Source organism: Harpia harpyja, chromosome 20 (assembly GCF_026419915.1).
Source record: "Harpia harpyja isolate bHarHar1 chromosome 20, bHarHar1 primary haplotype, whole genome shotgun sequence".
Classification (NCBI taxonomy): Eukaryota; Metazoa; Chordata; class Aves; order Accipitriformes; family Accipitridae; genus Harpia; species Harpia harpyja.
In genome coordinates, this window is record NC_068959.1 from 2,063,452 (window position 1) to 2,090,384 (window position 26,933).

At 47.9% G+C, this 26,933-nt stretch overlaps 1 protein-coding gene across 2 annotated transcripts in view; it reads left to right on the forward strand.

Moving 5' to 3' along the window:
- The first annotated feature begins 7,423 nt into the window (after positions 1 to 7,423).
- The window catches only part of SEPTIN8 (septin 8), a 40,476-nt gene continuing 20,966 nt past the window's right edge, over positions 7,424 to 26,933 (forward strand). Inside the window, exons 1-2 of one of the 2 annotated variants that reach the window (XM_052816277.1) lie at positions 7,424 to 7,575; positions 24,739 to 24,853. In XM_052816277.1, the coding sequence (XP_052672237.1) occupies positions 7,546 to 7,575; positions 24,739 to 24,853 (145 nt within the window). In that variant the 5' untranslated portion in view covers positions 7,424 to 7,545. The remainder of the gene's footprint in view (positions 7,576 to 24,738; positions 24,854 to 26,933) is intronic. The other variant, XM_052816278.1, reaches the window with a different exon arrangement.

The window sequence follows — 26,933 nt, forward strand, 5'->3', positions numbered from 1 at the left end:
GTCAGTGTGGTATGAAGACAGATAAAAGTAACTGTCTGTACAAGGATGGCTCAGAAAATAGATTTGGTTTTGTTTTCACTGTCTTAAAACTTGAATAAAATGGAGAATCAGCCTATGCCAAAGTCTCCATTTTGAAGGCAGTTTGAGGTGCGTTAATCCCCATGCAGTGCATCTCTCTCCCTTCTCGTTGATGCTGACCTCCCTTCTGCCTCTTCATACCTTTTACTGGTGGTGGAAGAGCCTCTTCCCACTGATTGCTCAGAGTCTTCCTTTGGCAGTCTTTGCCCTTCTCTCTCTCCATCTTTGTGCAGATCTCTGAAAAGCTATTTTATCTCTTGCTAACAAGCTGGCGCTGAGCCAGTTCCTCAAAAATCATTTTGCTACTCTAACGTTCTTTCACATAATAGCGTGTAATCTTTGTGCTGCTTGTAGCAATTCAGTATTTCTATGTGAACCACACACCTCTTATTACCGCCTTTTTACATGGCATACACAGCAACCTTGCCCTCTGCTGAGGCAGCCACTTGTGTCTAGTGTTCTACTGTTTTAGCAATGCTTTCTAGCTTATGGCATCGCCACAGTTCTGCCTGGCTTGCTGTAGAGAGCTAATAATGAGCATGCATCCAAACATTAATTGCTATGTCTTGCTTTCACTGTTGATTTCTTTTCCTTACTAGAATCCATTGCAGGCATAAGAAAATCTCAGCAGTCTGTGATGTTTGCACTGCAAACTTTCAACTATACCCTAGGATTATAGTTCATATCTGCAAATGAGTGAGAGGAGAAGGGAAAATAATTCAGAAGAATAGGCTCTTTTAAAAAACATTTTCTTATGTTACAAATGTTAAGGGAGAAGTTGTTCCTACTGCTTGAATTGGTTCACGCGCGGCAGGGTATGTCCTCAGGCTCGCTGCTACGCTGAGGGTCTTTCTGTGGGTGCTTGCAGAGAGGTGCCTCGCTCCGTCCCTGCCTGCACAGGCATCAGCCTTCTGCACCCGTGTATCCTCTGAGACCCCCGAGGGTGCCCTCAGATCCCACCCGTTTTATCCCCAGCACGGCACCTCTCCTGCAGAGGGATCTCCGTGCACCAGGCCCCCAGGAAGTCTCACTGCTCAGCACCCGAGGGGCAACCCTTGGGTCGCTGAGGTCCCATCACCTCTCTGGGGGCTTGCGTTGGGTCAGGGTCCCAAAGGAGGGGTGTTACTGAGACCATTCCCCACTGCAGGTCCTGGCATTCCTCGTGGCCACAGAGCAGAAGGGCACATCCCCAGCAGGTCATAGAAGAGGAGAGAGGATGTCTACAAGTGCGCCTCGTGCCGTGCCAAGCGGGAACTTGTTGCTCTCGTTTAACTGCCTGACGCAAGGAGTTCTTTCCCCAGGTAATTTTCCAGTGATGCATCCAACCGCCTGTCCCACGTGCGCTCGCTTAATCCTTTGTGGGCAACCCATGCTGTGTGGTTGTGCTCCTTTTCGCAGTCTGTCTGTCAGTGGGTGTTAGGTTCATCCTATACTTTCTGTAATTAAGAAGGAAACAACACTTCTGGCTAATCCTCCATACCATTTCCAGACCACAGCATGGGGCGCATCGTGTTTGCCAACCTTTCCCTTTATCTGTTGATGCCTTTTGGTTTCCCACCTTCCAGGCTAAGTGCCAGGTACCAAGAGACTAGATCCCAGTGAGCTCCTCTTAGTTTACTGAGCGCTGGTCATATTCTGATCAGGTTGTGCAGCGGAAATTAAGGTGTCTGAATGAATTTTATTAATATAGATACTAAAAGCCTGGAGCATTATGGGTGTTATGCTCATCAGTCATCTGAAATTTCCAGCCTTAAAAAGCATGAGAAGTTTTGCCTCTTTTTCTGTGTCACCAAAAACCTACAAAGCAAGTATTTTTTGTGGGGCTATTTACAGAATACTGTGGGCTGCTTTGTAGGAGATTTCAAGCCAACTGTCTTGATATTTTTAATTTACTGGCTGGGACAAAAACAACGTACAGAAACCCATGATTAAATGAATTTACTACTACTTTTTTTAAACACAAATATTGCAGTTTGCTAGTTCTACGTCATAGAGCTGGCCTCTATTAATAACTGTGTGACTGAGGAGGTTACCTTTCCCGTGACCAACTTTCCCAAACTATCGACATTACGGTGTAGTACAGTGCATAGAGAGCCTGGGGCCTTTTCCCACCCCCTCAGGGGAGGAAAGTAAAAGTTATATGACTGTAATTATTCACACCACACAAACCCAGGAAATCAAGCAAATAATCTAGTCAGAGCAAAGAAGTTTCTACTGACACTTCAAAACTGAAGGAGATGGTATCCCAGGTCCTGCTCCTTCCCGCACGATATTCTCTGAGCCACAGGGAAAGTGAGGTGCCAGGTTGGAAGCAACAGAGGAAGAAAAAGGGAATATGGGGGATAGTCTCAGTCGGACAGGATGCTGCTGCTTTGCAGAAAGGTGAAGCTTAGGTGCTATTGACTACGGATGGGATTTGTACCTCAAGCAAAACTTATTTTCCTCCGAAATGAAATCAGGGCTCCCAGAATAAATAGGATGACAAAGCCCATGATTTTCCACTTTCCTTGTTGGTATTTTCATGTGAAACAAAGAGCATGCATTGTGAAGGAAAATAGCTCTTCCTTTGTTCCATGGAGAAATGCAGTAACCTTCCATAGATAAACAATTGAGCAAAAGTCTGTGAAGGGGGGGTGGGGTGGGGGGGAGATTATTTGCAGATAAAAGGCATTTTCTCATAAATGAGCAAGGTTCAGCTGTAACTCAAGGACCTCAGTAACCACTTTGGACGATGTTTCTCAACAGCAACCATTCAAATGCAGTTTTCCGTGTATCTCAGAGTTTGATTTATTAAAATTGCTTGTTCCACACAGATGATGCAAGGACCCATCCCAAACATCCTCTGGTTTTCAGATGGTGCCTGCGAACGTGGTGGGATTCTAGCAGGATAATGCAAACCTGGCATGAGGTACAGTGTGATAATACTACCTTTTAACATTAGAAGGCAGGGAAATTTGGAGTCTGTTTCCAGCCATCCCACTTACATTCACCAGGACCACTCAGTGTGCATAGGGGAAATGGACCTACAGCTCCTATTGACTTTCACCTTAGAAGGATAGCACTTCTGTAGAAAAGCCTTGTAAGTCCCATATATTGTCAGTATAACCAATGAAAGTTTAATAAGGTTCTTGGTGGTAGTGCTGCTAAAAGAGTAGCTATGAAACCATTTGGTTTCTAATAATCCCCAGAAGGACACATTGCGAGAAATGAATAGTTTCCAATAAGCTGATTCCTCCGGCCTGTGTTGAAAAACATGAAGGGGTTCTGTTTATCTGCACCACCTGGATTTGAAGATCAAGAATCTTCTGAAAGATGCAGCCATCTTCCAAAGGCCTTGGTCTTGCTGCTGTATTCATGTGGCAGGTAGGATGATGGCTCACTCACTGTGGCTGCATGTGAAGTAAACAGGGCTGTGATCACATTTATTTCTCTCCACTTTCATTGCCTGTACCTAGGGTCACAACGTGAAGAAGTAAAGCAACTCCTGCTGATCTCCCCACCATCAGAACTGTGCTACTGCAATGCCACCGTCCATGCAGCAAGGGGCATTTTCCTTCCTCTCTCCAGGACAGAGAGGTTCCAGGGACACATTCGTGCCTCTCCAGTCCTTTGTATTCTCTGCCCCAGCTCTTCACCTGCAGAAAATTCACAGCTCATCCTAAATTCACTGTGGATTTAGCAGGTACAAATATTCCACAGAGTTTAAAATCCTTGCAGGAGCATCCAGCACTGTAATGTACGTTTAATTCCTGAGCCATTAGGGATAATTTGCATAACAACCGATGCCTTAGCAGCTAAAGGAGCCACGAAATTAAATTCCCTTCTCTTGAAGCAGTTTTTATACATCTGAAGCTTTTGAAATTAGCAGGATTTCTCTTGAATTGGCATTAGAAATAGTGTTCTTTTTGAAATAACAAGGTGTTTAAAAATAACTGCGAGCTTTTACACAGTGTTCTCCTGTCACAGAGATCTGCCCCATGCTGGTGGCAGTGCTGATGGACAAAGGCAGAGAAGACTCGGGCTGCAGAAGCTCTCGGCAGCACAGCTCAGAGAGCCAGGCGACAGCAGTGTTGTCCCTTGATGTGTTGCAATGTCTCAGAATTTCCTTTATGCTGTGAATCTTTGCATCTGACCCGCAGCTCACAGAAGCCAGTAGCTGTCTGAGAATCAGCGTTTGTGAGCCTTGTGTTGTTACATTCTGCACTTTATTGGCAGGTAAAAGAGCTCTTAATGAATCTAAGTCAATCACTTCTCCCAAAGTACCTGGCATAATGGCATTTAAGGGTGTGTTAAGCAAGAATTTTACATTGCCTCAAATCAGGACTCCCAAGCTTGCCTGTACAGAAAAAAAAAAAAAAAGGTAACTTTTTAACATTTTAATCCATTTATTTTTGCTTCTTTCTGATCTATAAAGAAGGCCTGGAAGGTTAACTCTGCTTCTATATCAACTATGCTACTTGCATCTGTACACTAGAAATACCAGACTTTAGCTTCCCTGGTTTTGCTGAAGGACCCAGGGAGAACTGGAGAACCTCTGGGAATCAGCCAAAGAAATAAGATGGCAAAGTGAGTGTCTGGTCTGCACGAACATCTCACTCGCAAGGGACAAATGAATAAAAGGTTCAGCAAGCTTATACCACCTCTGCGGGTGGAGAGGGACTCGGCTTTAGATGCCAAAGACCAGCAGGCCAGCTTTGGTATCCCTGGCAGCTCTAGCACAAGGCAGCACTAACAAAGAGCTGTGGCTGTGACAGGAAAAAGGTTGGGGTTTTTTTTGTCATTTTTGGTGACCCAAGAAAATAAACTAACAGATGGTGTTCAGCAATGGCCTTTTTAGAGAAATACAATATTTTTGCAACCTGTCTTTAGCCAGAACTAATATATGGATTAGCAGCATTAATTGGGTTATAGCAGTCTGCTCGGGAAGGACAAAAAACCAGCTCTTCTGACCTGCACTAGATTATCATATTTCAAAAAGCAGATCGCTTGGGTGACACCTTCTCAGAAAATGCCTTGAAATAGCTTAAAGGGAGAACACAACCTTCTTCCTAATCTCCGATCCCTCTAAGCACTTGCATTTTATAACTCTTGCCCCCTCCCTTCAATTATCTACATCTAATTTTCATATCCTGTTTTATTTCTCCAACATAAGCACCCTTCTGGGATGAGTAGTGCTTCCCAGAGCTCCTGCAATGCAATGCAGGTGGATCCCAAGGAGTCTTGGGGTAGAACCAAAGATGTGGAGATGTAACATATGATCTTGCACGCCTGCTGTAACACAGCAACTCAGTGCCCACCAGCACAGCGTGGTCTCATTTATTTATATTGCCGTGGGAGCAAGAGACCTTTGTTAAGATCACAAATAGCGGGTAAGGGAGAAGATAGAAGTTAATATGGCATGCAGCTCTTTGAGTAGCGTAATGAAACGCAACTTCTGTTTTCATTTTGTTGCTGAGGTTTGGTTGTCTTTGAATACTTCAGTCCTGCTTTAGGGCACTCCAGGGACTGTGCTTTTGTGGGCGATGAATGAAAGGAACTGGGATATTGGATATCTTTCCTTTTCCTTATCTTGCCACAAAGTTGAAATTTGGCAAACCTTTTGAAAAATAACTGGAAACAGGGCCTAAGCACAGTTGCTCGCTGTTTCCTAGTAATTGGGGTGGGGCTTGGAGCTTTAGCTGTATCATAATTGGGTAGTGACTCTATTTATGGCCCTACTTTGTGCAGGATGCTGGAGCCTGTGCTGCAGGTGATCTAGGAGCACCTGAGTAGACCGGGAAGAGTCTGCTGGACACAGCCACTCCAGGTAAGCTCTCCCCTGTCCATTCCCTGGGAGGTGGTTACATTGCGCAGCGAGATTAGCATTCCACATCTAGCATAATTTAGGGAAATTCAGGCCATGAACTGGTTCTTGAAGGACAATCCTCACCGGCAACAACAACGAAGGTGGGACAGCAGGTTCTGGCCCTGCCTGGGGAGAGGATCAGAGTATCAAGCCTCAGGCTGTGCTCAAAGTTATCTTGATTCCTTAATGCTCCCTATAGCTGGTGCGCGCACTGGGTGGAGAAGCAGCCCTGAGGATGGTATTTGAGGAGCTCAGCGGAGCAGATGTGTGTCCAACAGCCACGAGAGACGGAGGGCTGAGTGTGTGTGTGCAAAGCTGCTGGGGGAATTTCTGCTGTGCCCTCAGGAACTGGAGGCAGACAGTAGCTTTTCTGACTCTTGTGTAGTGAGTTGCAAGAGGGCTTGCCCTTCTCGGGGGGTTCAAAACGATCCTCAGCAGTCCTTTCCCCACATAGAGTCAGTGTCACGGGGGAGAAGTATTTGATCTCCTTGCCCAAACTCAGCTCTCCAACGGGAAGTATATGTTGCCCCAAGAGAGAGGATGAGCAGAAAAGACGAGGACACAGTGGCTGATAGAAAGGCTGGGGAAAGCCTAAGACAAAACCAGGGCAGCAGACAGATTGGGAGTGTAGGTCTGGTCTAGAGAGAACATGTGGCTCTGGTAAGCTGTCCTTGATAGGTGCACTGCAGCAGAGGGCACCAGAAAGCAAGAGAAACTTTGCTCTGTGCGAACAGCTGGTAAAATACTGATGTCTTTGTGGGTTGCAAAGAGCGAGGGTGCTGGTGACGGGACTGGCTTTGTGCTTTGTGCGGGAAGGAGTGATGAAGAAGGACTCGGCGGTCCTCTGTTGCGTACTTTAACTTACGGTAAACGCGGGCAAGCGTAACGGCCACGAGCTCTCGGCACCCCGGCTCAAACCCCCACGGTGGCTGCGACCTCGGTGTAACTCCCGTGGGTGACAGAGGCACTGCTGCCCTGTGGTATCCGACGACCTTCCAGAAACGCTGAACGCTAGAGACGGGGAAACGGGTCTCCCCGTGGCTGCGCGCCTCCTCCGAATCCCGCGGAGGATCCTCCTGCCGCTTCTACCGTCCCACGCAAACGCGAAGCTTCCCTGTGCCGAGGGTGATGCTGCGTGGCTGCCTCGCAGCCCCCTTCTGCCTGCGGAACGCCATCAGCCCCGTGTGCTCATCCCCAAACCGCCCCCCCCCCCCCCCCGAGAGCTCGTACCCCCTACTCTGCCGCTGACCCCCCCCCCCCAGGGGGGGTGCGGGCACCGCCGGGGCCGCCCCCGCCGCTCCGCCAGCCCCTCTCCCCCTCCTCCGTTCCCCTTCCACGGCGGGGCGGGAGGGCCGGACCGAAGCCGGCCCGCTGCCGGCCCTCCCCGCCGAGGGAAGGAGGGAGGGCTCCGGCTGCGTGGGGCCGCTCCCGCCCCTTCCCGCCCCCGGCCGGTGCCGGTGCCCGTCCTCCCGGTCCCCCCCGTTCCCTCGGTCGGCCGGGCGGTGCCTGTGGCGGGCGGAGGGGGAGTTTCCAGGAAGTGGCCATATTGGATCCATTCAGCCGCATCCACCCGCGGCGGGGAGAGCCGCGCTCCCGCCCACGGAGCCGCGCCAGACCCGGCCATGGCCGCCACCGACCTGGAGCGGTTCTCGGTGAGCGGAGGCGGGGAGGAGGGGGGGGGGGGTGGTCCTGCTCCCGTACGCGCGTCTCCTCGGGTTAATAACTTGGTTTTTTCCTCCCTCGGCGGGTGGGGGAAATAATAATAATAATAAAAAAAATTTAAGCCAGCCGATGGTGGGGTCGGGGCAGCCGGGGGGGGGGGGGGGAGATGCGCCGGTCGCCGGCCCCGTGTGCGCGGCCGCTGCCCCGCCAGCCCCCCCCCCCCCCGCTCCCCGCGTGTCCGCGGCCAGCGGGCTGCCCGGCGGCGGCAGAGCTGGGAGGAGGCTGCGGGGGGTGTGTGTGTGTGTGTGCGTGGGGGGGGGTGTTCGGCTGCGAGGGGGTTTGGGGAGAGGGGCAGAGCCGGTGTGCCTCGGCGGGGAGAGTCCTTGCGGGAAGGTCCTGCCCGGCGGGCTGGAAGGCTGCGAGGCCTCGGTGCTTTGGTCTGATGCTGAAACCGGTAACGAAAGCCTTTCGTGGCCCCCCCCCCCGCCGTGGGTGTCCAGGATGCTCGCAAAGGGTATCCCGTATCCCTGTGTCTGCAGGCGTAAAGTGCCCCGCGAAGAGAGGCGGAAAGAAATGGGGTCAGACCTTCCGAAATAAGAATTGTTTGCGTACCAGTGGTATACAAACACTCTGCAAGAGTGAGTAACTTAACGGCGTGTGTATAACACTGAGAGAGACACACCGATTCAAACGGGGGTAAAGCAAACCCTTGGGGCTAACTGGTCTCTGAGCCAATGTATGAAGAATGCCGTACAGCAAATATGGAGTGTGACCTGTGCACCGCCGCCTCTCTGCAGCTCACATGTTGTATAACTGCTATCGGAAGTCAATCTGGCTAAAATCTATGTCGGCTTTAAACTATTCTTTGTCTATGGCTTGAATTTTTTGTTGTCGTTGGAAGGCTGTTCCGATTAAATAGCGCGGTGATGCGTCTTGTAGCCTTTCAGAGCTAAAAACATTTTTACCAGGTTAAATAGCATAGCTCTCAAAAGTCAAAAATGTCTGGTGTGATATTGCTAAATAAATGGGAACAGCAGTGGTGGTTGTCTGAATTATAGGCATGCCCTTGGAGCACAAACACGTCCCTGCTACTGTTTTCTCTGTAAACTACTTTTTGCCAAGAATCTCAAACTCTGCTTCATTTCTTTGAATCCTGGCCCAAAAGTTTCCAGCTCAAGAATGAATTTGCAAGACTGTAACTTACTTAAAACTTGCATAAAGGAAAATTGATTGTGGGCTCTTATTTAGGAAAGCAAATGCTTCCAGACCCTGGGGAGAGGGGATTAAGGTAAAGCGTCAGTGTCAGGGAATGGAAACACTGTAACTGTCTCACTGCAATTCTTTCTGCATTTGTATCATATATAAATACTTTTAGTGTTAATTAGGTATGCCTGCGGGTGCCTATGCAGGTTTTCATAGGTGTTAGCAGAACCGAAAATATTGCCTAGCCTGGGAGAAAATTACACTTATTCTTTGGTGTGGGTACTTGAATGCTTGGTGTACTTGCATCAACGCTCTTGTCACTTTTATTTTAAAAAAAGGAAGGGGGGGTGGGGGGGTGGGATGAATGTTCCTGAAGGTGCTTGGCTCTCATTTGGGCACAAAAATGAAATGAATGGCTGGGCTCCAATGTGACTTTAGTGCCCAACTCCATTAGGAGAAAATCTGCTTGCTTTGTGCAGGGAGCTAAGGGTGAGTTTATAGGGATCTGCAGGCCCAGTAGATCTGGTGATTTGCTAATCTTTGCCGTTGGACTAGTTTGCCTTTCACCTGGAACTGCAGATCTGGCAGAAGCAGGTGGGAGAGCAACGTCTTGCTTCCATTTGATGTAGGGCAGAGGACTGTCCCAGCTGCTGTTTCCTTTATCCTCAGCACATCTCAGATCTGATGCTGTTCCTCCAGCAGTATCATGGAAACCTCATGATTAAGGTGTTCCAAGTTGTTCTTTCTGCAGGGTTTACAGCTTTCTTGGTGCCGCTTTATATCAGCATGCCTCAGTTTCCTGTGCATAAAGCCTGGGTGGGAATAGCTCATTACTGCCAAGAAGAGGTGATGATAATTTATTTTTTACCAGCTGTTTGTATCTGCAGTGGGAAGTAATGTTGAAAAAGCCTCTGAAGGAGGTTTTTGATACACAATAGGTCATGCTATTCAGATTAGTGAAGCTATTTATAAGTGTCCAGCTGACACTGACATCCTGGAATGTAGTGACCCTTAGGTTCGGATAATGTGTTTTCAAAACTCCCCAGATGCATGCTTCCCTTGTACAGTCCTCCAGAATGCCTCTGTCTCCAGCACAATAAAGTTCCCTTGAAGTGCTGCTGTTGGAAATGACCAACAAAAGCAAATGAAAGGAAGCTGGCCCATAGAAAGCTGCCTCTAAGGCAGCAGAATCACACCAGTGGTGCTCAAGACAGCCTTTGTTTTTGTGAATGTAGTGCTTGTGAGAGAGATTGGCTTCAGCCCCTGGAGACTGAAGTTTTCTGCTGATCTGCTGTGAGAATGTGGCTCACCACTGCCATGTTCAAGGCTTGGTCTACAGGCATCGCTTCTGGATACCCGAGGCCAGTTGTCTTCATTACAGCTGCCACCAGAGTGGAAAGAAAGCTGTTAAAGTTTGGTTCAGTTATGAAATACTGTAATTTGTCATCAAAGCTCAGAGCTTCTCCATTGCCTGTTCTGGCCAGTGCTGAGCTAGCACACGTGATGACTGTGTGCTGGAGCAGACACTGGCAGTATTAGCAAGGATGTTGGTATGTTGAGCGGGAAACAGCCCAACCACCACGTGCGAGCGGCAGCCAGCAAGTGCGTGAAATGCAGGAGCTCTGGAGGAAGCTAGAAAGTTGGAAGGAGAAGAAATGACAGAGAAGCAACTGGAGATGCGTAGGAGAATAAATGGGATGAGATGTGAGACTGAGACTGTAAGACTGTTTTGCTTTTGAGAAGCTTTTTCAAACCCTCAAATCTGTGGCTTTCTCTCTTTTTTAAATAAAACCCATCCTGAAATGCTGTTGCTTAACGATCTGCATTAACCCCTTGTCTGACTTGGATGTGCAAAGGCAGCTGCTTGGGCTCTAAACTAAGCAGCTGCCCGCTCACAGGCGCGTGCATGTGGGGAGGAGCAGGTGTCCTCAACCTTAAAGTTGGGCTGAGATAAGTTAACATTATGCCGTAACTTTTGAAAATGTCATGGCTGATTGCTTTATGTGCGTACTGTGACTGTGTGCATGGACAAGGGATTTGTGAACATGGACGCCCAGCGAAGAGAGCACTAGATGCGTGCATGTAGCTGTGTGTGAGCTGTGGTTGTGGGGCGGCTGTCTACATACAGTCCTGAGAAGTTGTCTCTTCATGTTAGTGATTGATAGCTAGGCTTTTACTGGTAGCTTTACTATAAATTAATGCTACTTAGAAAATCTTGCCAGAACAAAACACGACTTTATACAGAGGAAAGCTGAACAACATCTTCCTCGCTGGAAATAGGCAATGGCATTTTTTCTGTCGCAGCGAGCTGCTGAGCTGTGGGGGGGTCTGGCCAGTTTGGCAGCTTCGTGTGAGTGTTACCTGCGTACACACCACTGCCTTCTTGTGTCCTGCTCCCAACTCTGTGGGAGGAGAGGGACCTTTGAACAGTGCCTGTTCCTGCCATAACTGCCTGGGTTGTGATAAACTTCATGCGTTTCTGCTGCTGCTGTCTTCTGTAAGCTCACCTTTTCTCTTATTGACTGCACAGGCTAAACCTGCTCCTCTGTGTGAAGGGGCCAGTGTTATACCTTAGTCAGTGAAAGATGGGCATGAGGAGTGGGCTGAGAACAGCTCTGTGTACCATGGCTAGGGCAGAGCGGTTGCCAGAAGACTTATCACTGCAGGTCCTAAACATAACCTTACATTTTCTTTTATTCTCACTCTCAAGGAAAACATTTCCATGGCTCAATTCCAGTGGAAACAGGGGTTTGTTTGGATTCGGCTATTCTTCCTGCCCTGTTTTTTGCCCAGCCAGTGGCACCATTTGGAAGTTCCAGGGTTAAATTTCCTTGTCTGTTTTTGTCATTCAGTTATTTTACCTTTAGCCTGGAAAATCTCAAGTGATCCCCCATGCAGTGTGGAACAGAAGTGACAGATTTTTCTCCAAGCTGGTAACATGCACCAGGAAGCGAGCCCAGCGGGAGCAGCCCTTTCCCTCCCTGCCCTGGCCAGCTCTTCTGCCTGTAGCGTATGCTTTTTTGGGAAGGAGGGATAGGGAAAATGGTCTTTCATTGGAGGAGACAAATTGACGGTTGTCTCTCCGAGCCCCACAATCTCTCCCAGGGAGAGCCTGTGCTCATACAGGAAGCCAGCTCTGACGATTTCAGCCACAGGACCAATTAGCTCAACCACAGTCCATTGCAGTTAAACACTTATTTTGGATATATGCACTGGGAACAAATGTTGCCCAGGAAAAGATTTTTTTGGGTTTTGGTTGTTTTTTTTTTTTTTTTTCCTTCCCCACTGTGGTGCTGTTGCTGTCAGTGAATCTGGAGCATCTCTTCCTCTTGCAGCAGAGATGCAACATGTTGTTCTGCGTGGGAGCTCCAGAGCTCGTCTTAACTCCTCGTAATCGCAGTGAGCGCTGAGGCAGTGGGTGGAAGGACGTGAGCTGGCAAATGCTGAAGCCATGTGTGCCCTCTGCTTTGGCAAAACAAATGAAAGCCTGAAGAATAACTCTCTTTCAGGAGGCCGGCATGGTGTCAGGGCTCATCGTCAGTGCTGTGGTGGCAGCTGTCAGCCAGTCTCCAGCATTGCTGGAAGGCCAAAAGCTCCCTAAATATTATCTTCTGTAGCAGAATACCAGTGCTGTCGCCAGCTGCGGGGAGAGACACAGCCCTGTCTCCGAGTGCCCCCACTGTCCCCAGTCTGGTCGTCCCGAGGCACCACCGTGCAAACGAAGTGCTCTGGGGACTGGGCTGTTTTTCCATCTGCAGGAGCGACGGTCACGCTTGTCTCCTTTCCTTCTCATGCTCCTTTGGCTCGGAGGTTGGGAGGGGAAGAAATGGCATGATGCTGAATTGGCTTTTCCTTGGTTGTGCAATTAAGAGGAGGAATTTGGGAGGCCATGGGACTAAGGGAGACGTGCAGGGTGTGGGCACGCTGTTTCCACCCCGCCTGTGTGGGGTAGGGGCACATTTTTGTGATTAACTTTGATTATTCAGAACATGTCCTGGGCACATTTCAGGCTGTGGATGGAAGAAGCTGCCCTGCTTGTTTCAGATTAGCTGCAACCCTTAGAAATAATGTTATCCTGTCCCATATTTGTGTTTTGAAGAGGTGGGCCCATGCATTCATGCACAGCTTGCTTGTTTCTTCCCTTCCCCACATCTGTGTAGCTGCAGTGAGCTCTGGGTTTATACCTGAAGCTTTGCATTTGTACTGGGTATCGTAAAAGTGTCCGAAGAGCAAGAAAGCCCATCTCTGCTCCCAGAGCAGCTCAAGTGAGAAAAAAAATCCTGAAGGTGCTGCTTCTCCTCAGTCCTAGCCATGTGCTTTCCTTCCAGAGCCTCTTCTTTGGTGTAAGCGGCCGTGCTCGCCTCTGACTTGTGACGTTTGGATGCAAAAGGTGGAGCCAGACAGGGAACTGGCACCCTCTAACATGGGGTGACAGTGGAGATTTTCAGAGGGCTGGGGAAGAACAGTGTCACTGAGAACCACAGGCTTCTTGGATACATCCCTAGTTGCCGCTCTCAGCTTGTGGGCTGACCGGGGCCTGTGGGGTCAGGGTTGTGGAGGCACCACTTTGTTTAGACGTTCAGATTCCTTTGTGAAGCCAAAAAGTGTCTGTCTCCCACACACATGAAATTCCAGAGCTGTCAGACAGCTAGAGAGAGGTTCCCATGGAGCACCCTGCCTCAGGGCTCTTGCCCTCTCTGGCTCGTACAGCCTCAAAACCAGATTGTCGCAGGGAGCTGCGGAGCGAGAGAGCCTGGGCTGGATTTCCATCGAGGGACTTGGGGCTGCTCCTGGCCTCTCCTCGCCGCTGCATGAGGTGCTGTAACGAGTCTGTGCCACCGCTGCATTACGTGCGCAAGGAAACATGCGGGGAATGCATCCAGAGTTTTCCACAGGCAAGGAGCGTTTCGGTTGGTTCTTGCTATAACAGAGAGGCAGGACGCATCCCTCAGCTTCTGCTCGGCTGAGTTCTTGTCTGCCTGCAAAGGACTGTACAGGCATGCCTTCAGCTGTGGGCCGGTGTGAAGCCTGTTCCCAGAGCTCGTGTTGTTCATGCTGGAAAATCGAACCTTCCCGCAGCAGCAGCCAGGGTTGCTCAGGTCGGTCACGGGGAGAGGAGACCGACCATGCTGTGTTAAATAGCGTATATATTCCCGCAGGTGCCCGGTGTGTGTGGGGCAGCACTGCGATCGTGGGGCAGCACTGCGATCGTGGGACAGCTTGGGTCAGAGGGGCATCGCTGGGTCTCTTGTCCAGACCCTGCTTACAGCAGGCTGCTCCGGGCCTCAGGTCCTAATCCAAGCTGATCCTGGCTTTCAGCTCTGCCACAGTAAAAGGGCTGCCTGAGGAAGGGCTGCCAGAGCCGGCCTCCCAGGAATGCTCTCCTTCCCCTGTCTTCTGCAGCGAAGGTGTTCCCAGCTCATATTTGTGAATATAGATTTATTCTCTATTTTCATACAGAATGAATAGTCCTTTCAGCTTATCTTTTTGCTATGCGTGTTTTTCAGACAGAGGTTTTTCTTTTCTTTTTTCCGTTGCCTTGAGTCTTCAGCTTAAAGGTGTTCTGTGCTAATACACTTTGAGGCTTTCTGGAGGCATGTGTTAATAGGATATAAAGCAGTCAGCTTATTAGCATGATGACTCTGGTTTAGCTCTTGGAGCTGAGTGGCTGTGGTATGTAAAACTTCTCTTTCTGGTGTCTTCCAGGCAGTACCACAAGGAGACTTGTCCAGTAGCTGGAAGTGCTGTTTGTGGAGATGCTGTGAGATGGCTGCATGAGGCAAACTGGGAAAAAGCATACAGTGGTGACCAAAACTCTTGGGTTCCCATTATATCTCTGTTCCCTTGTCTAAAAATATACTGAATAATAGTATTTATTGTAATCAGGCAATAAATTCTGGAAACGTATGTGGGAATTAGCTATGTTTATTTTAAGTGGTAACTAAAACAAATAATCCTGATGGCTGATATCCAGCATGGCTTGTTTAGCATGATGGGGATCCAGATCCTTTTTCCTTCTTCAGCACTTCTTTTAAACTGCCCCAAACCTTTTCCATGCCACTCCTTAGGGGTAGGCACTCAGTTTCTCTCCTGGCTTTGTCCCACAGCCATTTATTTGTATTTGCCAAGTGTCTCCTCCTCTTCCTCGTGGTAGGATGGTGGGGGAGGGAAGAGATCCTGGTGGTCACATCAGTTGAGTGCAAGCTGGGAATGCATCTGCTGCTTGGGTCAACTTGGGAAAGTCTCTTACTAGATAAGGTGATAAGATTAGTCTCTTGTCAGGGTTAATTGTGAAGCTCCATTAAATCAAAAGCCTCAGCACCTTCTGAATAAATAATTTTGAAAAGAAATGAACTAGGGTAGTCTGGTATGCTCTTGTTTGTCTGTATTTTGGGGTTTTTTTTAAACAGACTGAAGGAAAAGTTGTTAGTGTTTTGGACTTTGCTTTCTTCGTTTTGAATAGCTCATGGGGGATGGAATTCTCAGGCTGACGAAAAGCTGAACTTTCTCATCCTTTAAGGTCATTTTGGAGGAAATGTCTCTCATTTTTGGTTCCATAGTTTTCTCTGTTTTAACCAACTTGCCTTATTCTCAAAGGCAAACATTCACGTTTGCAAAACATTGTGTGCGTAATGCCCGGCAAATCCTGTTTTGCTCCTTTGTAAACTCTCATTTAGGGCTTGTGATAGGGACAAAATGCACGGTTAATCCTTTCTTAATTAAGAAAGACCTCATGATTAGTTAATTAGGCTTCATAAATGTTATAAGGAAATTGCTAAATAACAGCTTAAGAAAAGGGAGCATGTGGGAATTTTGCTTTTAGTATAAAAAGTCAGAGAGGAGTTTAAGCCAGAAACAGTTTGTTTGCAGAAAATTAAAACTGATGTTGCATTCACAGGTTGTGAATGTATCATCTTGGATGTATGTTGTATAAGAAAAGATGAGAAGCTTTACTTTCCCTTCAAATTTAGCTCTGACAGTCAGCAAAAACTGATGTTTCAAGCCTGTGCCAATTCCTTTGATTCTGTAGATGTGTGTAGGATTTTTATTTTATGTATTGTGGTTGGGGTTTTTGGTTGGTTGTTTTTTTGGTTTTTTGTGGTTTTTTTTTTTAAAGGAGGAAATGCTGCTGAGACTGAAGCAAAGCTGAAGGCAGTACCTGCAGTTCAGCTGTTTGCTCGCAAATGCTAAAGTGAGCAGGCTGGTGCAGAAGCAGAATATGTCGAGTGTGCAGATCCCTGCTCCTGGCTTGCTGCTGGGAGTGCTCAGCGTCTGGCGTATTGCTGGGATATCAGTACAAGGTGTGCCACTGGAATCAAAACACTGCTTTGGCACCAGTAGCTTGGATACAGGAAAGCAGTTAAGGAGTTTGCCTAAGGAGTTCCTCCCTTAAAAGGAGTTTTGCTTTCTCACTTGAATCCCTGTCCACCTCCTTATGGGTAGGTGACTACATTGTTGTGTGTTCAGCACGCTGGATTTTTACAGGTGTGCAGCAGAGCGTTTTCTTCCCTGAGACTAGCCTGGGGCACATGGGACACTGTGAAACATTGATACTGGACCAGTGATTTTTTTCTAAATTTTTGTTTTCCCAAGATGCTGAGCATTGCTCTTTTCAATGTACTCACTGGTCTCAGGGTGTATGAATAGCTCTTAAAAATGGGTCCAAAAGCTTTCAAGAAGGGCATCACTTTAGGCAACATAACCTTTAGTTAGCCCTGAAGGAAACAGCCACAGCTTTTGAATCTTCTTGCCTCTGTAATGTAAAGTGGCTTTCATTTTTATTTGGCGGGTCCTGGTGGTGACTCCATATCTGGTTTCTTCAGTGATGTGTTTGCCTGCCTGGAGTGCAGCTGGGAGCCGGGAGGGATATGAATAAAGGCGCAAGTGTCTGGGAAAATTCTTGGCATTCTTAGGAGAGCGGTTTAAAGGGGGCTGGGAATTGTTTGGGTTTGGTTTTTTTAATGCATGAGTTTTTTATTGGGGGAGACTGCAGTGTGGGCTGGGAGCATGTTGTTGTGAGCATGCAGCAACTGGAGATGACTGGCTGAAATGGTGTTGTGTATGTGGAGGGATGGTTCAGTTGCGGACGTGCTCCCGTGTGCTGTGTGTTGGAAAAGAGAAGGAAGTGAAGGCCACGGAGCTTTGCGCTCCCTGGAGGGAAGGGCAATGTTAGACATCGCGGTGTTAGTGTTTACAGTTCTTCAGGGCCACGACAGTGGGGAAAACGCTATTGCCCTCCCTGCACAGGCACAGCCAAGGCAGAGTTGCTCATGCTATCCGAGATGTGTCCTGTTTGACTGGCCACGTACCATCACCAGAGTGGACCGGACCGGAGTGAGAGGTAGCAGACAAGCTGAAGCACAGCAGGTTGCTATTGTAAGACAAGTGGTAAATTAGCATAAACTCCACATCTAAAATTATCTCTGTAGGGTTTGGTTTTTTCCTTCCTTTCTTCTTCCCCCAGCCTGTTATTAAGTGCTCCACAATGGGGATCTGGAATTTTGAGCACATGCTTAAGATTAACTGAAAACCTTCAGAGTTGTGTATGTGCTTGCACTTTGCAAATCTGCTTGAGATTAGGTGGCATTTAGGTGCAAGAATTTTAGCCTAAGAGGTGCTAAGATCTCCGCTGGCCAGCCCCAGCTGAAAGTGTGCTTCCTTTCATCTTCAGTGCCAAAGGCACCTATAAGGTCACCCTCACTGTGCCTAAGCCCTCTGTGAAGATTTACTATGCTTAGTGTCATCTGACTTGTTAGAAAACCTCAAATCTGGTCTCGTTGCCTCTCTTGGGCCATCTCTTTCTGCTTAGTAGACTGCAAAATGCAAGCTCATTCATTGATGTTGTAATAGACCTAATAGTCCTTAGCCTGAGAGTACAAGAAAGATAATATTTTGATGTGTGACAGTGTCTATTCTGAATGTTGCTAGCACCAGAGGTGCTTTTCAAACATCAGGTGTGGTGTTGCTGTTACTACCCCTCAGCTGCTGAGCTTGGCAAAAGAAATGTTTTCTTCATGGAAACCTGAGTCTGTACTTGCTGCTGTTTCTTTGCAAATGTCAAGTGGCATTTGTTGAGCCAGTATTCAGAGATGGGGTAGGATCTCCTGAGAGAGGTGATTTGCCAGATTTTTCTGCATTGATCCAGAATCTGGGCCAAGCCCCGGGGAGTGCCTGCTTGGACAAAGCAGCTGAATTTGCCTTCTGACACTGTTTGCCCAAAGGTCTCTAGGCAAGTACTCAACTGCTCCATGACTCAGTTTACTTGTGAAATGACAGTAAAACTACCAGCGCCTCTGTAAGGAATCTTGCAGGGACAGGTGTTTGGGGGACGTCCCCTCAGCAGCACACAGTTGTGGGGTTGGGGTTGGGACCCTGCGTGTGCTGGACCCTGAAGCAGACCTCTCTGTTCCGTGGGTTTGTGGGCAGTTTGACTTGCCCTGCCCTGTCTGAGAGGGGCCAGGTAATGCCTGTGGCTGGCAGCACGGCTGCTCGGGGTGCCAGCATGTATGAGCCTGTATTTGGGACCAGCTTGCTCTGCTTGGATTTAATAAACAGCCAGATCTCATTCAGTCCTTTCTCTGCTCTGTTGCAAATGAGACTCCCTGCATCAGGACCGAATGATTTCCTGATTCCATGCATTTCCATTCAGGAGACAAGGGAATAGCATCCTACAAACCCCACTGGTGTATGTATTAATCTCTGTGTTGCGCACACTGTTGTGGATTGTGGACGGGGAATCAAGAAGGTGAAGTCATTGCTTTGTGACTAACAGCAGTCCCCAGCTGTGCCGGGTGCCGAGCTGGCCCCTGCAGAGCAATGACCGCTCCGTCCCACCACGGGAGCGCTGCCAAAGGCGCTGCGGCCGTATGGAGCAGGGCCCACGGGAGCTTTCCCTGCTCTTCCTCTTGCTGGTCTCCGAGTCACGCTGATCGGGGAACTGCAATCTGTCTGCTAGCACTGTTTTATCTTTCTGTTTTGATTTGATTGTAAATTGGAAGGGAGAGGATCTGCCTGTGCTCTGCACTTTGCGGGGTGCCTGGCACGCTGATCCGTGACTCCATGTCTATGTGTGCTATTGCAGTGCGAAACGATGCACCCGTGGGAATATCCAGTGCTATAGAGCTGCTGACAGGTGTTGGGGTGAAGGTGACGGGCTGTACCCAGGCTGGAGGGGGACCCATGCTGCAAAGTGCTGGTGGATTTGGTATTAAGGTCACGATGTCATCCAGAATTGAGGAATATATAAAGAAAAGTGTGCCTTGGTAGTGGGAATTGAAGCACTATGGAAAAGTGCTGTGCAGATGTTGTGTTGTTGCCTCTTGCTATTTTAAAAATGTGTGTGGAAAATGTAAATGGAAAAAGCCCGGGAAGAGAGGGACCTAAAATCCCGCTGCCTGTGAGCTCTTGCAACAAGAAAGCTCTCATCTGAACGGCTGTGCCTCTCCCCTGCATGCAGGGTTGGTGTTTGGGGGGCTGCAGCTTGGCCACAGCTTGGGGAGACCCTGGCTCGGCAGTGCAAAGCCTACGGAGGTGCCGGAGGGAGCATTTGAGAGCAGCAGATAGCTTTAGGTTGAAGGTCACTGCTCAAGTGTAAGACCTTTTCACTTAGCAGAAAGAAGAAAGGGCTGAGTTTCTCCTTCTTTTCCCCCAGTAGGCCTTTGCTGTTTTGCCTTGGAAAATGTCAGATGTTCATCTTTCTTGTTCATGTTTTGTTGGGCCATAGAAATGGGAAAAGGCACCTTAAATACAGAAAAGTGCTGTGCTGTCCCTTGGGGTATAAAACTAGGAGTCTTCACTCAAGTCATGGTTTAGGTGATAAACAGCATATTTACAAGTTGCTTGTACGCTGATGAGTCTGCTGTAGCAGGGCCCAAGATTTACATTACAACTCCCATCATGCCAAGGTCTTAAAAAAAAAAAAATCACCATTTAAAGAAATAAATATCACCATTTGTGATTGTGGCATTCAATTACACTTTTGTTTACCCACATGCTTTCACCTGCTTTATTCAGGAAAACAAAACCAAGGGTTGTCTCAAGCAGAAAACACAAACATATGTCACCAAAGAGCATTTCTTGTTGAGATAATTAAAATGTGATACTTCTCAATATCTTTTTTCTTTTTTTTTTAACCAACTGATATCAGAATGGTCTTTTATATTCAAGTTCCAGTCTGTTCATACTGCTCCTGGTGTGACAGCAAGGAGAACAGGAGCAGCACATTTAAAAGCAGAGTGAGTTGCTCCGCTTTGCACCAGGAGCCCCAGCTAGGAAAAATATGCACTTGAGGGGCAGCTGAACGTGGAGCTGATCTTCTCGCTGCTGACATCCCCCATGGGTTGCACAGGCAGTGATAAAGCCAATTTTTCTACGAGAAGTTGCTCAAAAATATAATGGCACAAAGTGAAACTGATGCTAATTTGGAGGTGAAGCATGAAGAGACTGGAAGGAGAGAAATTGTGATCAGGTTTTTATTTTTTAAAGGATCGCAGGCACACTGGTTGATGCTATAGCCTGTGCCACTTCTCCTCACAGGTTTCTTTAATCCCTCTCTCTACTGGGAAGAGCCTAACTAATATGTGAAAATTGTGTTGACCCTCTTATAGGGATCTGGATTTGGTCTCTCTAATTGTGTTTCTCTGCTGCCTTTTGTTGTCTCACTTGCAATAAAGAGCCAAATAACACATTATCTTCCACGGATGTGGTTTGTGGCCAGCTGCCCACAGTGTTGCTGCCTGTGCCTGCAGCGATGTTGCCCCCTGCTTCCTCCCAGTCCTGCGGTCCTGCTGCACGGCACGGTTTGTTAGGACCCTGCTGTGGAAGAGCTTTGGAAGCTGATGTGGGTTTGAAATGCTGTTTTCAGTTCCCTGGGCAGCTTCGTGCTGGTGTGGCTGCAGGAATGGGCCAGCGTGCTGTCGTGCATCCCCAGCGCATCCCCAGCCTCCAGCGGAGGGTGGCTGGTGCCTTACAGCAGGTTTGAAGCACTACATTTGGAGGTTTCTTTTCGGTTCTCATGGTGCTCAGATAAGCGTGGCAATCTGTGCTGCCAAGGGCACATCCGTCTTTCCGCTGCATACCAGGAGAAGGGTCCTGTGACATAACGGTCAAACCAGAGCCAGAGATCGATTTCCCTCCGGGATGGTGGTTGTTCCCGTGACCGTGCCCCCAAATGCCGTTTGTGCACATGTTGCCTTGATGGACTCTGCTTCTCAGCCCGGCCAGAGCATCTGTGAAAATGTTTAAAGGACTTTGGATTTGAAAATTAATAAATTATGCTCTGACCTTCTGATGAATCTTTTATTTCCCGCAAAATTCAAGATTCAAAATACAAATTATCCCCTTGTCTCTCTGCTTCAAGCCCTGAAGATCAGCTCAAGGCACAGAAGATCTTCAAAGATTCCAAGTAAAACCCTGGTAGCTGCCCATCGTACGATGCCATTAGTGACCCAAGAAATGATGTTCAGGGCTGCAGTGGCTGTTTATGGTGGGAGTTCGCACTCGGAGCCATCACAAACTCTTAATTATCATGTTGCGCAGCAATCAAATGGGGTTCAGGAAAGGTTGGCTGCCTCATGGTTATTTGCAGCTGCAGGATGGGGTCTTGCCTGGTAAGAAGCAGGAGAGTCATCTCTCCAGGCTGAGAGGAGGAACCTAATTCTTATCAAGTGTTGCAGAGGGCAGGAGTGTTGCAGAGACCAGTGCATCTGGGAAGGGTAGGGCTGTGTTTCTGCCTGGTTCTCACCATGGCTGATCCCATCCAGCTCTGCCACACAACCTGCCCGCTCCTGTCCTGCAGGGCAGTCTCATCGCTGGCACCAAACATGGAAAAAGTCCTACTGAAATTCTTAGCTTTTGTTTAAAACAAAAACAACAAACTGCCCCCCCCCACACCCCCTGCCCCTTGCTGCATTACTGCTGCCCTCATTTATTGCAGCATTTGTGTTCTGGATTGATTATTTATGCTGAGCATTGCAACCTGGCAGGCTGGCTGCTTCTGCTGGAAAGAATTCAATTTTGAGTGTGACCTTGTCTTTACTAGCAGGTGAACTATGTCAAGCTGTCCTTGAGCTACCCTGGGCAAGCGGGAGCTGGCCAGAATGGTTAGTCATTTGGGGTGAGACTCGCAAATCAGTTGCAGGTAGATGCAGGAAGAAGTGCTGGTGGTTGCTCATCAGGGTGGTAGGTATGTTCCTCTTCAGGGCAGGTCACACTAGCAATTGCCATGTCCTAACATAGCAACAATAGCAAAATCCCTTTGGAGGCTGAATGACAGCTGAATGTGCTGCAAGCACAGCAAATGGTTTTCTGCTTTGGTATCGGCAACGTCTTGGACTTGAACCAGGTTATTATTGCTGCTTACAGAAATAAAAGGAAACTGCATTTCAAGGTCACTGATAATATTTCACTGAAGTTCGGCTTGTTGGTCTAGCAGCTTTAAGAGATGGCAAGCAGTTTTGAATAAGCGTATTCTTGCCCCGTAATGAACAGCAACCAAATGGCAAAAAAAGAAGAGAAAAAGAAAGCCCTGTGCGAACACATTTGGGTTTCCTCCGGCCGAAGCATGACTGAGTTCTCAATGCAGCCTTGCCGAGCTGGAGCCTATTTTAAAATCCCGAGCAGTGGTACTGCCTGTTGCCTGGAAACCTCCTCCCAGCCTTGGGCACTCTCAGCCTAATCATAGCCATCGGCAGCCTTTATTTATTTCCTTTCCAAAATGTCATCCCAGGATTCTGGTTTGTGTTTTTGTTTGCTTGATTTTGTTTATTATTTAAAATGAAAAGACACAAAGTGTAACTGTCAAACTCGGTGACTTTCTGTGGGAACAGCTTGCCTGGCTGTCACCGCATTGCAGTGGTGGGAACTGGCATTTTAAGCTCGGTGAGGTGGTGGCTCAGAGGGGCACGGGGGAGAGGAGAAGTGGGGCTCAGAGCCCAGGGAAGCCCCCCAAGCTCTGTTGATGCATGCGGTGGCTTCCTGCACCTTCTGACAGTCTCCTCCTTAAGAGGAAAAACAAACCTAAACAACTCTGAGCCCTTTCCCAGCACACATGCGTCCAAGTTCCCCTTCCTGGTGCGGTTGCACCATCCCATGCTGGATCCACGGTTCAGCATTGGGCTGCTTGGATCAGCACAGACTCGCTTTTCTCCCTGTGTGCTGGGGTCTTGTCCTGCAGTTGGGGTCTGTCCCTGCAGAGGTGTTAGTCTGAGCTTTAGCATGTCTGTGTGGTGACAGATGAAGGGAAGAAAGTATAACTTGGAGGTTTCCATGTCTTAGGGGCCCTTTTTAATGCACCTAAAGTCTTGGCCACCTTAAAACCTTAACTGATGCCGTCTCTCCCACAGGAAAACTTTAAACGATTGCTATTTCCGCTTAGTTAGCGAGCGCGATCGATCCTGATGGAATGAAACAGAATTGATCGTAGCAGCCCAGCTATGATTTGGTTGTGTTTCTGTCCAGGGAGTCCCTTGCTAGAGTGCTGGGCTAAAATAATCTGAAAGTTGGTAACAAATGCTAAGCAGGACAGCCAGAACGTTTGTACGTGAGATGTAGGAGCTGCTTCCACTGTTCACAAGTTGTTCTTGTGATGTAAATGGTTTATTTTACAAAGCTGAGAATATTTGTTCTACCAAAGGCAGAACTAAAGGGGGCTTTGACTCGAGATGCAGTTGAACAAAGGTTCATGTTTTGTTTAGCAATCTTAGGGCAGGCATAGAGCAATATGCAAGGCTTATCATGTCATTTCTTTTATTTTCCTCTCGAGTTAATTTAAAGTTTGACAGCCAGATTAGGCTCTTCTTGGGGTATGCTCTTGTCTCGCAGTCTTGGTGCTGGGACATTAAGTCCGAATTGTCAGGGACAGACAGGAGAACCAGAGCTAGGCAAAGGGCAGACACTTTTTCCATCCCCATCTTCCTCTGTGTGCTGGTGATTAAGAAAAACAGACTAATTTACCAAAGAAACTGTGAGGGTGAATGAATCATGCTCTGAAATCATGTATCCTTGCTTCTCCATGGAAGGATGAGAGTGCTTGAGAGGCTGCAAAGACAGTGGTCTGGTCCCTGGGTTCAGACAGCATTGCTTAGTTGTGTAGAGAGGTGGCAACATCTGTTGAAATAGTTTTGCAAATCCAAACTCTACTGTTCTTAACCACTAGAAACAGAAATGACCTTTCTGTCAAATCCTCTCTTCTGGACTTTATAGGTGATCTGGGCTGCCTTTCTGTATAACATAGGGCATAGACCTGTTATCTCCTCAGATATTTGTGTTAGTTTCTAAGCAAAGCTTCCTACAGGTGAGCAGCATAGCCTTCCTCTGGGGGAAGGAGGCAACAGAAGGAAGAGCAAAGTGCCTATGGGGGAGGCAGGAACAGGAACAGCAGAGAAATGGTGGAAAACTGTGTGGTCACAGATGGTAAAGCAAGAGGGTTCCTCACCCTGCCTGTGCGACCAGCACCCCTGAACGCCTGAGCGAACAAAACCACGCTGCTTATGGCAAAAGAAAAGGAAAAAAGATCAAGTACTTGGGGGAAAATGCAGAGTCTGTCAAGCTGAATTCAGTGCTGGAGGGTTTAAGAAAATAAAACAAAAAAGAACGAGGAGAAATGAGTACTAAAACACATGATGGTGGGTTTTCCTTTGCTAATCTCTCCCAGCTGCATTTAGTTGGAGCTCATGCTAGTGTTTTCTTTCCTTTATAGCCTGGTAGCTTAGTTCTCCTAATTCCCCATCAAGATCAGTATTTTTCCCTCACTTTTCTGTTGTTGGTGGCTGTCGGAGGGTTTGCTCTGTGGTGTGCCAAAACACACACTCTTGCGGGCAGCATTACAGTTTGTGTCAGTGGCTCCGTAATGCCCGGGAGGGTGGTTATTTCTTGGGCTCAGTGATTCCTCTCGCGTCTCTGCCTCGCCATCTCAGTGCATTTCTGCTAATCTGGCTTCTTCTCCCTACCAGAATGAAGAGAAGAGGAACCTTTCCCTGGGGGGCCATGTTGGCTTCGACAGTCTCCCCGATCAGCTGGTCAGCAAGTCTGTCACACAAGGCTTCAGCTTCAACATCCTCTGTGTGGGTGAGCACAGTCCTCTGCAAACAGACGTGGGCTGAGCTGGCGGTGCGGTGAGGTTGGGACCAGGATTTCTTGTGTGTCCTGCTGTGCCACGGGCCTCGGCAGTCGCTTTAAGCAAGTCGGAAATGCCTAACTCTTTATGTTTTAATTTCAGTGAACTTGAGCTCTCTAGAGCTTGATGCTTCCAAGCTGTGACTTTCACAAGTGACTGTTTGAGACTTATTGCCCAAAATTAGAGAGAGTTTTGGGAAAAGCTTTAATATATCAAATTTCTGCCTTTGGTGAGGCATGGAGGGGAGGAGACGGGTGTGGGACCGTCCAGCTCTGCACTGAGCTGAGCTCCCGGTGCAGGTGCAGAAGCTGCAGAGAGCAGCAGGGAGGTCCAAGTGGCTGAGTCTTGTGGGTCAAACCAGAAGAATTTCTGTAACCAGTGAGGTATTGCTCATCTCCTTCACTGCTATAGCTTTTCAATAGGAAGGATTAAGGGAAGACTGTACATGGCAAGTTAAATATTTCCATTTGCAAACTGGGGTGGCTTCCATGAGCACCTTCTCAGTGAATACTGTGTCCAAGTAGATGCAGTCAGATGCACCAGGTGTTAGCTGAGAGCTCCTGGTGATAACTCGGTCGTTTCTGAGTGTAAGCCTGCAGCTCAAAGCTAGGGATAAGAGGTTTGTATCTGAGCTGTGCCTGGTTGGTGAGTCAGAGGGCTTGAAGCATGACCATCTCTGTGCTAGGAAAGGGAGAGGGAGTGTTCCTGTTTTTATTGATTGTAAAGTGTTTGTCTTGAAGATTGTGAGCAGGTGTGAGAGGCTGACTTTAAAATAGCCTCATTATATTCTTGGTTTTTAACTTTTGTATTGACATGATCTAACAGGTGATGCTGGCTAGAGTACTAGAAACCAATTCCTTCCAGTGATGAAACGAGCATTACTTTTACTTTGGCTGGTTCTTGTATTGTATATGAGGTCTGAAGTATTGTAACCTGCTAGACCAGCAGAAATATGTCCAGAGACAGCAGCTCCCTGCCTGGCCCTCAATCTGCCTGAAGAGAATATGGCTTTGTATAGACTGTGCAGTGAAACTCTGACAACTTTCACAAGGTGCTTGTGCCATACCTAAGCCACTTTTGCATTTTCAAACCACAAGTAAAAAGCATGTCTGAAATCACGGTTGAACTTAATAGACTTGTTCCTTAACATAAGGGTAATTGCAGCAGAGGGCAATATGTTTTTAATTAGAGTTGTTCTTGGGGACACCAGAAGGGATACTGCTGCATTCTCATCTGGCCATACCATTTGTGAAACACTGGAAAAAATTATGGCTTTTTTTTTTTTTCACAAGAGTGAAAAAAACCAAACCCATATCCCTGTTTTCCAGTTCCTGCTCTCAACTGTGCCCAAAACTGAACAGGACAATGTGGCTTACATCAGTAGTGAGTTCTCCATATGACTTTTCTTTCAGATTAATCTAGAGCACCAGGCTGGTTTTATTTCCTTGCACAACTCTTAACCACGGCTGGTAGGAAGCAGTATGTATACCTCTGCCCTATTCTGAGCACCATGTGGTATTTGTGGTTGTGCTTGAAGAAAGAAAAAGCCCAAATCCCTTGGCAGCAGACATGCACCTCCCTTGAACAGAAACTTGCTCACCCTCCTGCTCTCCATCAGCGCATCCACTGGAGGACTCCTCGGAGGTGGCTGGGTTCAGCAAGAGGGGCTGCACTCGGTAGAAGCAGTGGCTGTCTATGCCGAAGGTGTAGCACGATGGATTGCCTGGGAAGTGAGCAGGGAGTAGAGGAAGGCTATTTCCTTGGATTTTGCCTCTCTTCACTTCCTTGGCCAATAGGGCTGTCTGTAGTGAATGAGGAGTTTAAAAGGGGCTCCTTGTAGGCCAATCTGGAAAATATCAGAGTCTCGTTTAGTTACCAGGAGCAACAGTTCAAAGCCTTTCTGGCTCACAGGCAGCCTGTGAGCCAAATATTCTGGGATGGAGCTTGGTTTGTGATGCATCCCAGGTGTCCTTCAATGGCTGTTGAAACAGGGGGGCTACAGATGGGAAACTTCTTCTAATCTTGCCCCTA